At 43.7% G+C, this 14014-nt stretch overlaps 1 protein-coding gene across 5 annotated transcripts; it reads left to right on the top strand.

The window, feature by feature from the left end:
* Positions 1 to 1459: 1459 nt before the first annotated feature.
* On the top strand, positions 1460 to 14014 carry LOC139591202 (CX3C chemokine receptor 1-like). Of its 5 annotated transcripts, none has more exons than XM_071429560.1 (4): positions 1460 to 2345; positions 3604 to 3675; positions 7430 to 7506; positions 12382 to 14014. In XM_071429560.1, the coding sequence occupies exon 4, from the start codon at positions 12396 to 12398 to the stop codon at positions 13455 to 13457; it is 1062 nt and encodes a 353-aa protein (XP_071285661.1). In that variant the 5' UTR covers positions 1460 to 2345; positions 3604 to 3675; positions 7430 to 7506; positions 12382 to 12395; the 3' UTR covers positions 13458 to 14014. The 5 variants fall into 5 exon arrangements, with proteins under 5 accessions (XP_071285661.1, XP_071285657.1, XP_071285659.1 ...); XM_071429556.1 differs by having other exon boundaries at positions 7430 to 7517; XM_071429558.1 differs by having other exon boundaries at positions 7430 to 7521; positions 12386 to 14014.

The following is a 14014-nucleotide window of genomic DNA, read 5'->3' as shown; positions in this document are numbered from 1 at the left end:
TCTCTGGGTTCTGCCCACGTCTTACAGCTCAGCAGCAAACCAGTTTGGCATGAGCAGGTCCCCAGTGGGGAAGCTCCTACTGGTCTATCTGTACCTTCTTTACAAGGCTGAGGGAGGTGGGGAATGGAGGGACACAGCCCTTCATCATCCCATGAGGACATGGGAGACAAATTTAGATTTGGGTGTCCTCTAAAGAACAGCACAACTACAGACAGGGCAGTGCTGCTCTGCTGGAATCAGACTATCACTGGCATTGAAGAAACCTTCAGAAAGTTGAATGAATCTCATGATTCTCACACAATGAGAACATTTCCTTAGTACGATCTACCAGAAATCATCTTTCAGAAAGTTAAATTTGGGTTCATAATTTGTGTAGTCATAGCTCCTACTTTCAGGATGTGGGGAGAAACCAGCCTTTTGATGTTGTCCTGAAAACAGTGAAGAGTGCTTTACATCTGTTTTTAAAGTGGTCTGCTGGCACTTGTCAGAGAAAAAGGTGAATTTTGAAAATTCACTGCTCTGGCCCTTTATAATTCCCTACCCTTTAAATTTTCTTTTCCAGCAGTGTATCTTTGCTGTCCCTGGCTAACACTGATCCAGGAGTTAGCTCCCTGATTATTTCCACAGGTGCTTGTCCTGGCTCACCTGGCTGACGTCACTTGCATAATTTGGCTGACGTTGGAGGCCCATGGTTTGACCTTAGTTACATTGCTATGTAGCTGTTGGGGATGTAACATTTGCTAGATAAAGCATAATACAGTAAAAAAACACAAAATGTGGCAGAAATACCAGAACTGAACTTACATGAAGCCTGGTAACTTGCTAATCAATCCACAAGCAACAGCTCAGGCAACATGGAAGATACTCTCCATCCACAAAATCCCACCAAGGTCAGCCTGCCTGAAGACAACGCAACTCTGCCTTTTGGGAGAAGGCGTTTTAATCTCCCTTGACTTTTGAGGCAGGGGCAGTACCTGGAAAACACCTGGGGGTGTTTCCAGGACTGAATTCCTTGTGTCCTGGAGGGCCTTGGTATTGGTACAGCAGCCAACTGGATGCAGTGTCTGTTTCTCATAGCATACCCACTGCACAGCCTCCTGCCCTGTTCCACCCCAGAAGAGCTGCTTTTCTGTGTCCAGGGGTGCCTGGCAATGTGCTTCACAGCATCCCAATTGTGCTGCACTCATGCAGCACATGCACGCACTCGTGCAACCCTGAGCAGGGTGCTCAGGTCAGGGGCCAAGAAGGGTCCTTGATTTTTGAACATCCCAATATTTTAAACCCTCTGACTCCATTGGGCTGCAGAGAGAGAATAAGCTTAAAATCTTGTTTACAGGCAAAGAAGGGGCACAATATATCGTAGGTAGAGCCAAGAATTTAGTGTGAGTGCAATGGCATTCTCAAGGCTCCAATTGTTATCAGTTTAAATCTGCTGGTTGCAGAAGAACAAGAACATTATTGCAGCTTCAATTTTTTGCACACACATAGGTTCTATCCATTTTCCTGGTGTTATGCTCACCCTTATCCCTGCCCCTTTGGGTCCTAAGGCTTGTGGTTGTGGTGAAGTGAGGTGTCAGAGAGAGCTGTGAACACCTCCAGTCCTTCCCTGGGATGAGTGCAATGTTAACCCTGATTTTCCTTCTTTTTTTTTCCTGGATCTGTTTTGGATTGTTTTTCTATGTTTTCCAACATTCTTCTATACCTTCTTCTATCTTCACTGGTCTATACACAACTTACCATAGGCAGTGCCCCTTATGGAAGTTAGATACTAATTTTGTTCTCTCTGTTACCACTAAACCCAGTTTTGCCATCTCCAGATCTGCATTTTTTTGCCTGACCATCAGTGATTTGTGTAGAGCTGTAAGGCTTCCCAGTGCCAGCCTGTGCCCCATCTTCTACCATCCCATACCTGTACTCCTCTGTGCTGCATCCTGCATTCCCCACAGCTCAAGGACCCTGCTATTGTACCATACTTGTATTTCTACACATTGTTCTGTGTCTGAGTGAAAAATGTCTCATTCTGCATAGAATAGGGGTAAACTAAGGGGGTGACAGCTTTCACATGCTGGCACGGCACCTCAGGCATTTCTGTCTCTGTGCAAATCCTGTCCCCTGTAAGCACTTCTGTCCCTCTGAGTGGCTGCATCCTACTTAATGATTTCACAAGAAGCCAGCAGGACCCCAGCACAGCACATCAGTGCTTTCTCAGCTCAGCCCCGAAGCTCAGCCCAGGAAGCCAACATATTCATGTAGGCACGAACATTAGAGAAGAGGAAACATACGTTTAAATCCAAACACGCTCATCTTGAAGAAAACATTGGTTTTCAATGCAGCTATGAATTAAGGTAAGAGACAATTATATTTCCCCTATAATTTGACAGAACAAAACGAGACAAAATGGTGGGTCATGAACTTAAGGAAATTCTTCACTGCTTAGTGCTTGGAACCTAAATGATATTTAATTTGTGTAAAGATGATGTGGGTACTGTTTACAAACTGTGAAAGTAAAAAGGGAAGCACTTCTGTTAACGAAGTGAACCAGGGCAGATAAATTTTATTCAGTCACTAATTATTTGCGGCATCTTGTGGTACAAGGAATATTCATCTTGGATAGAAATCCTCAAGGTTAGTAAATGCTGATATATGACTAGTGTGCAACATTAACCTAGAAGGACAGAGCAAGAAGATACAGCCCTTCTACTTCATTAGAAGATTTTTCTTTGATGTCTGCAGGGATTGCACCACTCACCAGCATTGCTTGCTTCTAGTTTTAGTCAGTGAACCAACGTCCAAAACATCACTGATACTGAAAGAGAGCCCAAAGCAGAAAATCTGGTAGAGTCAATAGAAAGCATCTGATACAGACAGACCAGCAAGAGAGCAATGGAAATTAAAGACATTTGAAAGCTTTTACCTTTCTGTATAACCTACTTGATTTTCCTGTGACTCAGCTTTCCACAGGAAAGATGTTACATGGAGATGTCTGCCGGTTTGGGTGACACATTTGAGTAATGCCACAGTGGTGGCAACCCACTGAGTACTTGTGTGATATAAGCACAGATCCACAGCAGTGGTTTCCAAAATCTGGTCTGCTGGGGCAAGCCCTGTGTGCAGGCAGTGCAGCCAGAGGCAGGGAACTGGATGACAGGATAAAAGAAGGCAACTGCAATGAATCAAAAGGGTTTGAGCAGTACAGAAAAAGTCCAAAAGGGAGAAAAAAATGGCTAAAATTTGACAAAAGACAAGGCATAATAAATTGAGACTAAATCCCATGGAAAACTTGATAATCACAGGAAGGAGCTGGCAGCTCCAGAACATAAATCTCAGTCATACATAATCAAGAAGGTTTAATGTGCTCTGCTCTCTGAAATGATGGAGAAGATGATTTAAAAGATCTCCAACTGCTGAAGAGCCTTCTCTGCTTTCTCAGGGATGCTGAGGCAATTTGAAATTATTAAGCACAAAAAGGGGGGGGGCAGGAAGCAAATAGATGCCACAATAAAGGCAGTGAGAGGACAGAACCAACAGTAGCCATAAACAATTACAAACAGTGCTCATAGCTACAAATAATCACCTGTTTTTGCTTTTCTGTCCTTTCAACAGAAAATACAAAAGAAATTTGAATGCTTCTTCAGAAGAGAAATCCTGGGAAAAAGAAATACTGAGGAAGAGCAGGTAAGAGAAAACACTGGCAAAAAGGTCAGCTATACATTTGAAAAAATAGATACAGACTGCCTGAGCAACTGTGCAAGCAGAAAGGGCAATTAGGGGAACTTACAGGCTAGATGAAATGACTGTGAAATAAGTTTTCCAAGAAAATCCTGCTCCTGGCAATCACCATCCAGTCACTATTGTCAGACGTCAGCCCCAAACACCCAGTTCCCTGGGGGCAGCTCTTGGGAGGGCAGCTGCTCCCTCAGCTCTGCCACTGCTTCCCCAGTAGCTGAGTTGAAGTGCACCCAGCCTCTGTGAGGACCAAAATAAACACTGCTCTACAACAATATTCACTATTTACCTAATTTCCTATCCCCTGGCTGATCCCTGGCAGCAGGGCACTGCCAGGAAACCATCTCAAGCTGCAGAAGCTCTGCAGAGGTCCCTTGCTTCCAGTCATAGGATCAAGACCACCCTGAGAGACATGGATGCAAATTTCAGAACCATTTCAGTGATTTTTGAACCTCAATTTTAACATGCAGGGGAGACATGGGAGTCTGAGTCATGCTGTCAGGTCATCTTTCCTAAGTGCATGGAGTCATTTCTGAAACAGCTTCACATGCTCAAGAGACTTGGTCATGCCCTGAGACATGAAACTATTCCCTGCTCCATTAAGTGTGCAGGCACCAAGGCTCCTGCATATCCACCCTGTCAGCCTCAGAGGGGCTTTGTCTTCCCAGAGCTGAGTTGAAACCACTGAAAGCTTTGACTCCTTCTATAAATACACCAGCAACCACGGTGGTGAGCTGCCAGGGGTTTATCAGGACTTAACTTGGCCCCAGCAAACCGCACGCTGCTGTGGTGAAGCTGTCCCTTCCAATTGGCTCACAGCCTGTCTGCCTGGTGGGGAAAAAAAACAGCGAGTGGGGGGATGTTTCTGGGGGCAGGATGTGCCCAGGACATCTGGGTTCAGTCTCCTGTGCCTGTTTTGCTGTGGTGGCAGCACAAACAGCCTGAGTGAGGCCACCAGCCTGGTCAGTGCACAGAGGGAGCAAGGGCAAGATCTTGTTCAAAATAATACCTCTGTTGTTGCTCTGAAAGACAGGTGATGTAGCCCTTGACATTGGCAGAGATATCCAGCAGCAAGTCCATGTTTTTGGGTTTTCTTTATAAATCATGAATACACCTAATTTTGATGTGATGGGCTAATATAAATCTTGTGCTCTGATTACTTGCTGTTACCTCCAGGTATGCATGGAGCATCACTGAGAAAGCACTTTCCAAAACTGTAATGCCCTAGGCAAAGGTGAGAGAGACCCTAGGGATTTTGGACTCTGCATTATCTCCTCCTGCCATCCATGATCAAAGTCTGATCTTTCCAAATACATTTTTCAACCAAAAACCATTGGTTTAAGTTTGTATGTTTACATACTTCTCATTTTCAGCTAGCAGTGTCTGCTTCTAATTTAGTTTGTGATATTGGTGTAAAAACTGTAGAATTGGATCAGGGAACTGGCATTTTTAAAATATCTTTGACCTAAATACTGTTGTAAGGGGATCCAAGACCTTTGCAATATTCAGTCATGTTCTTATCAGCAGTGGTTTTATTGCCTTCTATTTCTGAGTTATTCACTTATGACACTTTAAGTGGCCTAATTCTTTGAAAACCTCAGCATCACATTTCTGCACCTTCAACTTCACCTTAAATTGCAAAATTCAATAACAAAGCATCCCAGAGAACTACTTGCTTTTAAAAAACTTATCCTCAAATTACTGGGAGAAGCCTCCATAAATTAAATTACCCAAATTGAAAAGCAATTATTAAGTTTGCAGAATTCTGATGGGCCATAGAAATAGTCCAGTTGATCTGAGAGAAAATGACAAAAGAAAGAAGAAACACCAAAGAAAGAAATTTCCTCACCTTAAAGTCATCAAGGAAGAACTGAGGGACAGCAAGCATGTGGCATTACTCCACACTCAGAAGCTAGGGAGGAATGAAAAAAGAGCTGGTTAGGTGGGAAAATACACCCACCTACCAGTTTCAACAGGGTGGTTATTTGATAATAACCTCTCCAAACTGTGCTGCTTTCTTTCCACAGCCATCATGACAGCCTCACTGCTAACCCAACACCAGCAGCTGCTCCATGGTTTTCACAGGGCCCTGCTTCCTTCCAGGGCTCACTCCCCAGGATTTGAGCTAGCTGGTGCTGGGCAGAGCTCAAAGGATTTAGCTTTTCCAGTCATTTATTACCAAAAGAGAGTAATAATGTTCAGAGAATTGTTCCCCGACCTGATCTGCCTCCCTGCCTATCAAGGGCTGTAGGATTTAATCCGGCACCCTCCTACTGAGTTTCTCCACTATGTCTGGCCTAAACCCATTTCTCAGACTGATACCTTCTCTCAAATTGAAGACCCCCAGACAGGCAAAAAATGTCCCTTTCCTACCTGAAATCTGTTTCAGCCATTAGCCTTTCAGAAATAAAAATGGTCATCTTATTCCTGTCTTGCATGTTTCTGGTTTGAATTTTCCTGCATCACTGTAAAGGATATTTAATCTAATCCCACTCAAATAATTAGCAAGATTATTAACACAAACAGAAGTGAAATCAGGTGTTACCAATTTATGCCTGCATCCCCTGTATCAAGCTCTGCTATGGTAAAGTCATCGCTCTTTTGTTACTTCCCATCTGGAAGCTCTTTTAACACCTGAGGGTTGCATCAGCTTTTCTTGCAGTCTAGTTTCCTTTCAGATATTCCTCCTCTGTTGAGACATGGCCCATGTTGTTTAACTCCCAAGCATGTCATTTTGGTTACATTTGGCTCCATTAGGGCCAATGTGAGTCATCCAGGAATCCCCAGATTATTCAGATTGTCTGAATCACTCTCCTGTAACCCTTCTATCACGTGCCCCTGCCAGCTCTCATTGCCGATGTGCTTTCAGAACAATGATGAAATCACCAAAGAGTTTTTGGCTTTCAACTTGTCATTTCCACAGACATTTTACAAGCAATATTCCCAGTTCAGCAAGGCTTCCTCCATGGATGTCTGTCTTTTGAGATTGGTCCAAATCCCATTGCAATGCTTTGTTGGTCTTTCTTTGGGCTGGAGACATGTATTATCAAATAAGCATGCAGTGCAAGTCAGAGCTCCAACTCACCCACACAGCTCCCTTTTTCAGCCTTGCAAACCCATCAGATGCCCAAACTAAAAATCCTCTTCTATAAAGCCACACAGATTGGCCTTAGCTGCACTCTGCCCCTTTACAGTTTAAATTCATTTTGCCTGAGTTAAAGGTTAGGTTAGATCAGCCCTCTCACCTTGCTTTCCACTTTCAAAGGTCTGCATGTAGAGGTGGAATAGGGAAACATCTCCCCACTTCAGGAATGAATGAAAGACTGAAATTTAAGATTTAAAGTAACTGCATTTGGTGGGATGGGCTTGCTTTTGACCTTGGCTATCTAACATGGTCCCAACCAGCTCCACAGGCCATTGCCTATGAATGGAACCACTCTGATCTGAAAAATAAACTAAGTAAATTACAGGAACTAGCAGGGCGTAGGACTAGCAACCAGGCCCCATCTCTGGTTAATATATTAATCTTAACGCCTAAGTTTGGGGTGGTGTGTTATCTAAATGGGTAGAGGTGTCTGTGGTAGTCTAATGATTCTGTGGTAGCTGCTTGCCAGGCTGGTTAAGTTTTACCCAGAGTGCTATCTCCTCCTAGTTCTCACCTACTTCTGGTTATTTACTTCAATCTCTTTTTTATGTGTGTTAGAAGTGCCACCATAGCTTCAGCATTTCTTTTGGAGGTGCCTGAGGTCATCCCTGTGTTCTTGCTGAGAATCACAACTGGTAAGAAGCAGGTGGGTGTAGTTGCAAATGCAAAAAAGCAAGAGCATTTATTTTTGTGTGCGGTGATGGCAGCTCAGACCTAAGGGTGAAAAAGGGATATACACACACCTGTAGGGTTTCACAGGGTTTCTCACAAAGCCTACAGCTTCCCAGGGCCAGCTGATTCATCAGGTTATTCAGGGTGCATTGAAAACATGTTTTTTCTAGCATGAGAAAAGCATGTAATCACTCAGAAATGCTGCTTAAGGTATGAAAATCTTTCTAAGGCTGAAATACTTTTATTAGCATATTGTGCAAATCTGAAGTGTGACCCTCTAGCAGAGGTCTGGATTTGGTCAGTGTTTTCACTTCTTTTAATTTGGTGGTAGGAGCAGCATGAGAGGGAGGCAGACTGCTTGTGATCTCCCTCTTTTTGGCAGTAAAGCCTGTAACATGGCACTTGACTGAAGTGCCAGGGATGATACCTGGAAAGAATCTGATATATCTGATATCTAGACATATAAACAGGATTTGCTCTTATGTCACCCAGCCTGATGCCAGTGTAACTTGAAGATTGAAATGCAACTTCTGTTCTGCAGAGGAGTTTGCAGACCTCTCGCAATTTCACTTCCCTCTGTATTTCATGGGGTGCACATGGTGGTTGGGTTGAGAAACAGGGGTCCTGGTCTTGCAGACTATGGTCTTTGAGGCAGCTATAAACATGATTAGGAGCAGAAGTGTTTGTGAAGAGTGGGGTGTAAAATTGATGGGGAAATCCGGAGAGAGAGAAAAGTGGTTGAGCAGTTCCATGAGAAGCAGAAGCGAATCTACTATTTCCTGTAGTCAGCAAGGGAAAATATCTGATGGAGAAACCTCAAAGCCTTGCAGTCCTCCTGTGTCCTCTACATCTTCAGTTCACTCTGTCCCTTAGGTGAACATTTATTGTAAGCATAAAAGAGAAAACTGTGTTGAAGCTGATGATGAGAAACCTGCAGCATGTGCTGCAGTGGACTTTGGGAGGCTGACAGAGAATATGTGACAGGAAAGGATGGAGGATGGTCAGATCTAAGTTTCTCTCTTTAAGGTGCAATATTATTTCAACATATTATTCCTATCTGGCATGGGCTGGGTTTTGGGAGCCCTTTGAAATTTGCAGCCCATCTACTGAGTATCATCAGTTGAAACTGAGCAAAGTGGTATCAGAGGAGCTAAATATTCAAGCAGTGCTGGTGGCATTGCCTGTGCAGCATGAGTGGTGCTGGAAGGATATGAGTGACTGCTGATAAATGAAATCCAGGAGACAGAGATGAATAAGCCACAGACTGCCAGAAGATTCAAACACCAATGTCATTTTAGTAAGTGCAGTCCTTGCTTGCCCCTGGACATGCAATACACAGTCTTACATTTCCCTTTGCTGTAGGTACCACAGACCAGACAAGCACCCATTCAAGGGTAAAGGAAATAATCTACTACTGTAGAAATAAATGATCCTCATCAGTAAGTTAAAGGAGATTACTTGACTGAAAAGGTATTTCAGGAAGCATCCCAGCACAAGCAATGTTTCTGTTTACTTCACTAAGGCCAGGAGTTTCTCCTGTACATCTGTGTAAATGTTCTCCAGTGAAGAAGGTGGCCATTCCCATACCTCTCTATCCAGGCCATGTCCAGTTCAGAAGTTTGTGCAGAACTCTGCCAGACCTGAGGGCTAGCCCCTGGTGGGAGCTGTATTTCCTTATATGTGTGATATCCTCTGTCCAACAGAGCACAATGAATTCTACAGACACATATGGAAACTCTTCAGACAAGCTGCCTTTCTCAGTATGAATCAAGGGAGCAAGCATGTTAAAAACCAGCATAGCTCGAGGTTCTTAGAGAGGAGAGTAAAGCAATGTGCATTTCTTCTCTCCAGAGCAGGATTTCATACAGCACAGACAGTCAAGGCAAACACCACCAAACAGCCCTCTCTCAATGACAGCATAATTAGCAAAGGTGTTAAGGGGATACAAGCAAGCTTTGATCAGTTTTTTCCTCTTTGTCTGATGAGATTTCTGGTTGTCATATCAGGAATGACATGTCTGAAACAGGAGCTGACTTGGCAGAGAAGAAGCTGGAGCAGTTTGCAGAAACAGCATGATCTCTGTCTGGCATTGCCACAGAGTCACAGGGATAGGACAGGACTTCTGGAGGTCTCTTGTCCAAACCCATGCACAGAGCACGGCTAGCTGAGTTTCAAGTACTTCCAGGGATTAGATCCCACAACCTCTCTGGAGCCCTGTCTTGGTGTTTGACCACCATCATGGCAAACATTTATTTTCAATACATTAAGTAATGATTTCCCATGGCTATTGCTATTTATTCCCCTGAGGAAAGTTGTCTGCTTCACCTTTACACCTTCTCCCTAAATCCCTCTTGAGATATTTCTTGTTGAGGCTAACCAAACCCTTCTCATAGGCCATGTGCTCCTGCCCCAGTCAGTCCCTTCTGCAGCCCTCAGCTACTGCTGCATGAGTGCAGGACCAGCTGTGGAGCACATGAGCCCACAGAGAAAGGTGTAGGCTCTGGGTGCACAGATGGGTGCAGTAACAGCTCAGTGGCAAAGAAGCTGGGGGGGCTGACAGAGTGATGACACATATTCAGCACAGGAGACTTGGTACCCTGCTGCTTTTTCTGCATACATTTAATCTCAGAAAGAAAGAAATCAGGATGGGACGGCAGAAAATGATGGGTTATTGAGATTATATGTGATGTCTCCTGCTCATATCTGTATCACTCAACAGGGCAGATAAAGAGATGGCAACTCTTTATTTATGTCACCAGTAGAAAATAAGTATCTTGTTTGCAATTGCTGTCAGCTTCTGCCTCAGCACCTAAGCTTTTCCAGCTTGTATCCCTTTAACTCTGCTGGTGCCAGATATCTCCTCTCCAGAGGCTGGAGAATTGAAGCCACTGTTATCCCTGGGCTGACAGGCAGGGGCTGGACAGACTCTGAAGACAGACTCAGCTACCAGTTCAAGTGGATAGATACTGTGAGAGCCACTCTGCCCAGGGGTGTGCCTGCCTGCTGCAAACAGCTTTCCCCTCACTGTGCCCGTGCCCCAGCGCTACCAGTGCTGAGACAGCCTTTTCTAGCCCACTTTTCCTGTGTGCAACCACAAAGATGTGTTTCGAGTCTGTAGGCAGTAGTCATTAGAATTTGAACATTCAGGTCAAAAATGTTTTTAAATTGAGAGCCTGCATTAGACAAAAAATACACTCTTTAAGATATTGCTACAAAATAAGAGGCCAGAACTTCACAGCCAATACCATAAACAATGCTCTGGCAATGAGGCATTAGGGGAAAATGTCAGTATGATCATAGTAGCTACTCATGGGGAAGATTGTTGTAGTTACCACCATGTCATAGAAAAGTGTCTCACACCTGAGGACATCTTTATTTCATGTTTAATTTTGAATGGCTTATTTGAAACAGAAGTTATCAAACTGTTGGTGAAATGTGGATTCCAATCACTTAGCTATAAGTGTCAGGAGTCAGAGTAGCTATACACCATCAGCACCTACTACTGAGCAGTGTGTCCATGCTCACCTTATATTCAGGAAAAGAGGTTTCATCAGTGTGGTCAGCAGTCTGGAAAGCAGTCTGTCTTGTCTTAAAGCAGATTTGGCCTGACCTGCATTGGATGCACTGCTGTTTGTTGACTGTACTGATTATATCTCCCACTAACAGGAGATTGTAAACATAGGCAGTCTGTGGTCACTGTACTGAGTCCCTTCTGTACAGGCAGCAGGGGGTTCCTGTAAGAGGATGTGGCCAAGGGGTAGTTGTTAGTTGCAGTTTGGTTATCACTGGCCTTTTCTTTCGGTCTCAGCTTTAACAGGCTGGTTTGGCCATGTTATCACCTCCCTGGGCTTCTGGACCGTGCATCACACTCACTGTCTTTCATCTCCTACAGTGAGACCAGGTAATGGATACTTTCAAGCTCTTTACCCAACCAGGGAGCAGGCCAAATACAGCAACATCTGCACTCCTATAGGATTTTTGATTCCTTACAAACAGAAATCTTTGCAGGGACTTGAACACCACATCCTAAAGGACAGCAGATGAAATGACAGGTGCTCTGGGTTTTTGGGTGTGCAGACCACTGAGCCTAGAGGTCACACACCTGCACCCCATAGTCTCTTTGGACTCAGCCGAGGTGAATTCCTGGCTCCAGCCTCACAGCCAGAGCAGGAGCAGTCATGAGATGCTTTGTTACTTGAGGAAAAGGGTCAATATATTTTCTCTTTTTTTGATCATAGGATGATTTTTAGAAAAGCCTCATCAAAGATAGGCTTGCTGCCAGCAATGTCCCAGGGCAGACTTGCTCCTCCCTTATCAGCAAGCATCAGCTCAGGCCTGGCCAAACTGGGTCCCTTGTACCCTTCCAGCCCAGGGTTGGTGAGAGGGGAAGATAGGGCTGTTGGGGTGTTGGCAGGCACCGAGTCTGCTCAACATCTACTTGTGACCTATTGTTTCCTGCCAAGCACTGCCCACAGACCAGCAGAGCACCTGCCTTGCTCGTGGTGCTGCCATGCACCACATGCACAGCTCAGCCAGCTTTCACCTTGCTGCTGCTCCTGCTGCACTTCAATAAGTAGGGGCTTATGTGACAGCCCTTGAAAATGTCATTAATTTTTTTCTTATTCTAAAGAGTTAATTTTCAGTGAAGTACATGTAACAGCAGAGTCTGGACTTTTGTCATAACATAACTACCATCAGCTCCACAGTAATACAACCCTCACTAAAATAAATAGTGACAAAATCCCAAAGTATGCTTGATGCAACCTTTCAGTATTTACCACAGCACATATAAGATTGCTCTAATGTTATTTTCTTTACCTTTTCCATTTTGCCTCTAGCTAGCAAATTCAGCATGACAGAAGCATACTCACAAGCAACAACTGAATACGTTTACGATGAAGATGCTTTCTCCTGCAATAAAACCGACATCCAAGAGTTTGGGAAAATATTTCTGCCACTATTTTACATCATCGTGTTTGCTCTTGGCCTCACAGGGAATCTAATGGTGGTTTTTGCCATTGTAAAAGGCAATAAAAAAAGCATCACTGACATCTATCTCCTGAACTTGGCTATCTCTGACCTTCTCTTTGTGATCTCCCTCCCGTTCTGGGCGTCCAACACAGTCCGTGGATGGACCCTTGGGACTGTTGCATGTACAGCTGTTTCCTCACTGTATTACATTGGTTTCTTTGGGGGAATGTTCTTTATCACTGTTATCAGCATTGACAGGTACTTAGCCATTGTCCGGGCAACTTATTCTCTGAGATCCAGAACAGTAAGACATGGCTTTCTTGTAAGCTGTGGAGTGTGGGCAATAGCAGTTCTAGTGTCGGTGCCACAATTTGTGTTCACCCAGCTCATAGAAAATTACTGCATTGCTATCTTCCCAGAGAGGCTGGAGAACATCTGGCCAGTGTTCTGCAATATGGAGCTGAACACCATTGGCTTTCTCATCCCAGTCTGTATCATATTCTATTGCTACTGTGGGATCATCAAAACTCTTCTGTCCTGCAAAAATCAGAAAAAAGCCCGAGCCATAAAACTGATATTGGTTGTGGTGGTGGTTTTTTTTCTGTTTTGGTCCCCCTACAATGTACTGATTTTTCTAGATACTTTAAAGCACTATGAGTTATTCACAGATTGCAGCCAAATTAAGTCATTGGACTACGCAATGCACCTGGCTGAAACCATTGCATTCAGTCACTGTTGTCTCAATCCTTTTATCTATGCATTTGCTGGGGAAAAATTCAGGAAATACCTTTATCATGTCTGCTTGAAGTACTGTCCATTCCTGTGTTTCTGTGGGCCCTGCAGTCACTACCAGGTCTCTCATTCAGTTAGTTATGCAGAAAGTGTGGTGAACAGCAACGTAACCCAGAACACCAGTGACCAGGATGGCTCTGTCTTCGTCTAAAAGGGTCTCAGAAGGAGAAATGTATCAATACATGTCTTCTGCAGGTATAGCAGCCACTGAAGGGTTCCATTTACCCATATGAAGAGCCTTAAAGGCTGCCCTAAATTACTGACATGCCTCTAGTTAACCATTAAATATTCTAAAACAGAAAGATTTTTAAAACAAAAGCAATACAATATGTCAGTGTTGGACATGGAATGGAATCAAGAGCAAGGAAGAGGGAAAGTAGAAACAAAAGGAGCACTCTGTGCCTAGAAAAGGAAGAGGGTAGGGAACCTTTTGAACAGTTTCACCACTGGAACGTTGCATGTGTCAGTGTATCTGCATGTGATACTCATGTAATAGACTTAAACTCATTTTTTATAAGGGAAGAGAAATCTTTTTAATGAATGGTGACTAAGTTTTAGGAGAGGGGAATATTTTTGATAGTAAAGGGGTGTATTTTTGATGCTATATATCGATAAGTAATGATTTTGTAGTAATTGATTGCAACAAATATTTTAACTGTGTTTTCATTTGTAATAAAATCCCACTGTTTAAAAAAAAAGAAGGCGTTA

The sequence above is a fragment of the Agelaius tricolor genome, unplaced genomic scaffold (genome assembly GCF_023055355.1).
Source record: "Agelaius tricolor isolate 1412-34295 unplaced genomic scaffold, bAgeTri1.0.p SCAF_6, whole genome shotgun sequence".
NCBI classification, from domain to species: Eukaryota; Metazoa; Chordata; class Aves; order Passeriformes; family Icteridae; genus Agelaius; species Agelaius tricolor.
Note: the sequence above shows the minus strand (reverse complement) of the source record. Positions and strands in the feature narration are given on the sequence as shown.

What these genes read in the sequence shown, in the direction of transcription:
- LOC139591202 (XM_071429559.1), top strand. Translation starts at nt 12,396, where the DNA reads ATGACAGAAGCATACTCACAAGCAACAACTGAATACGTTTACGATGAA.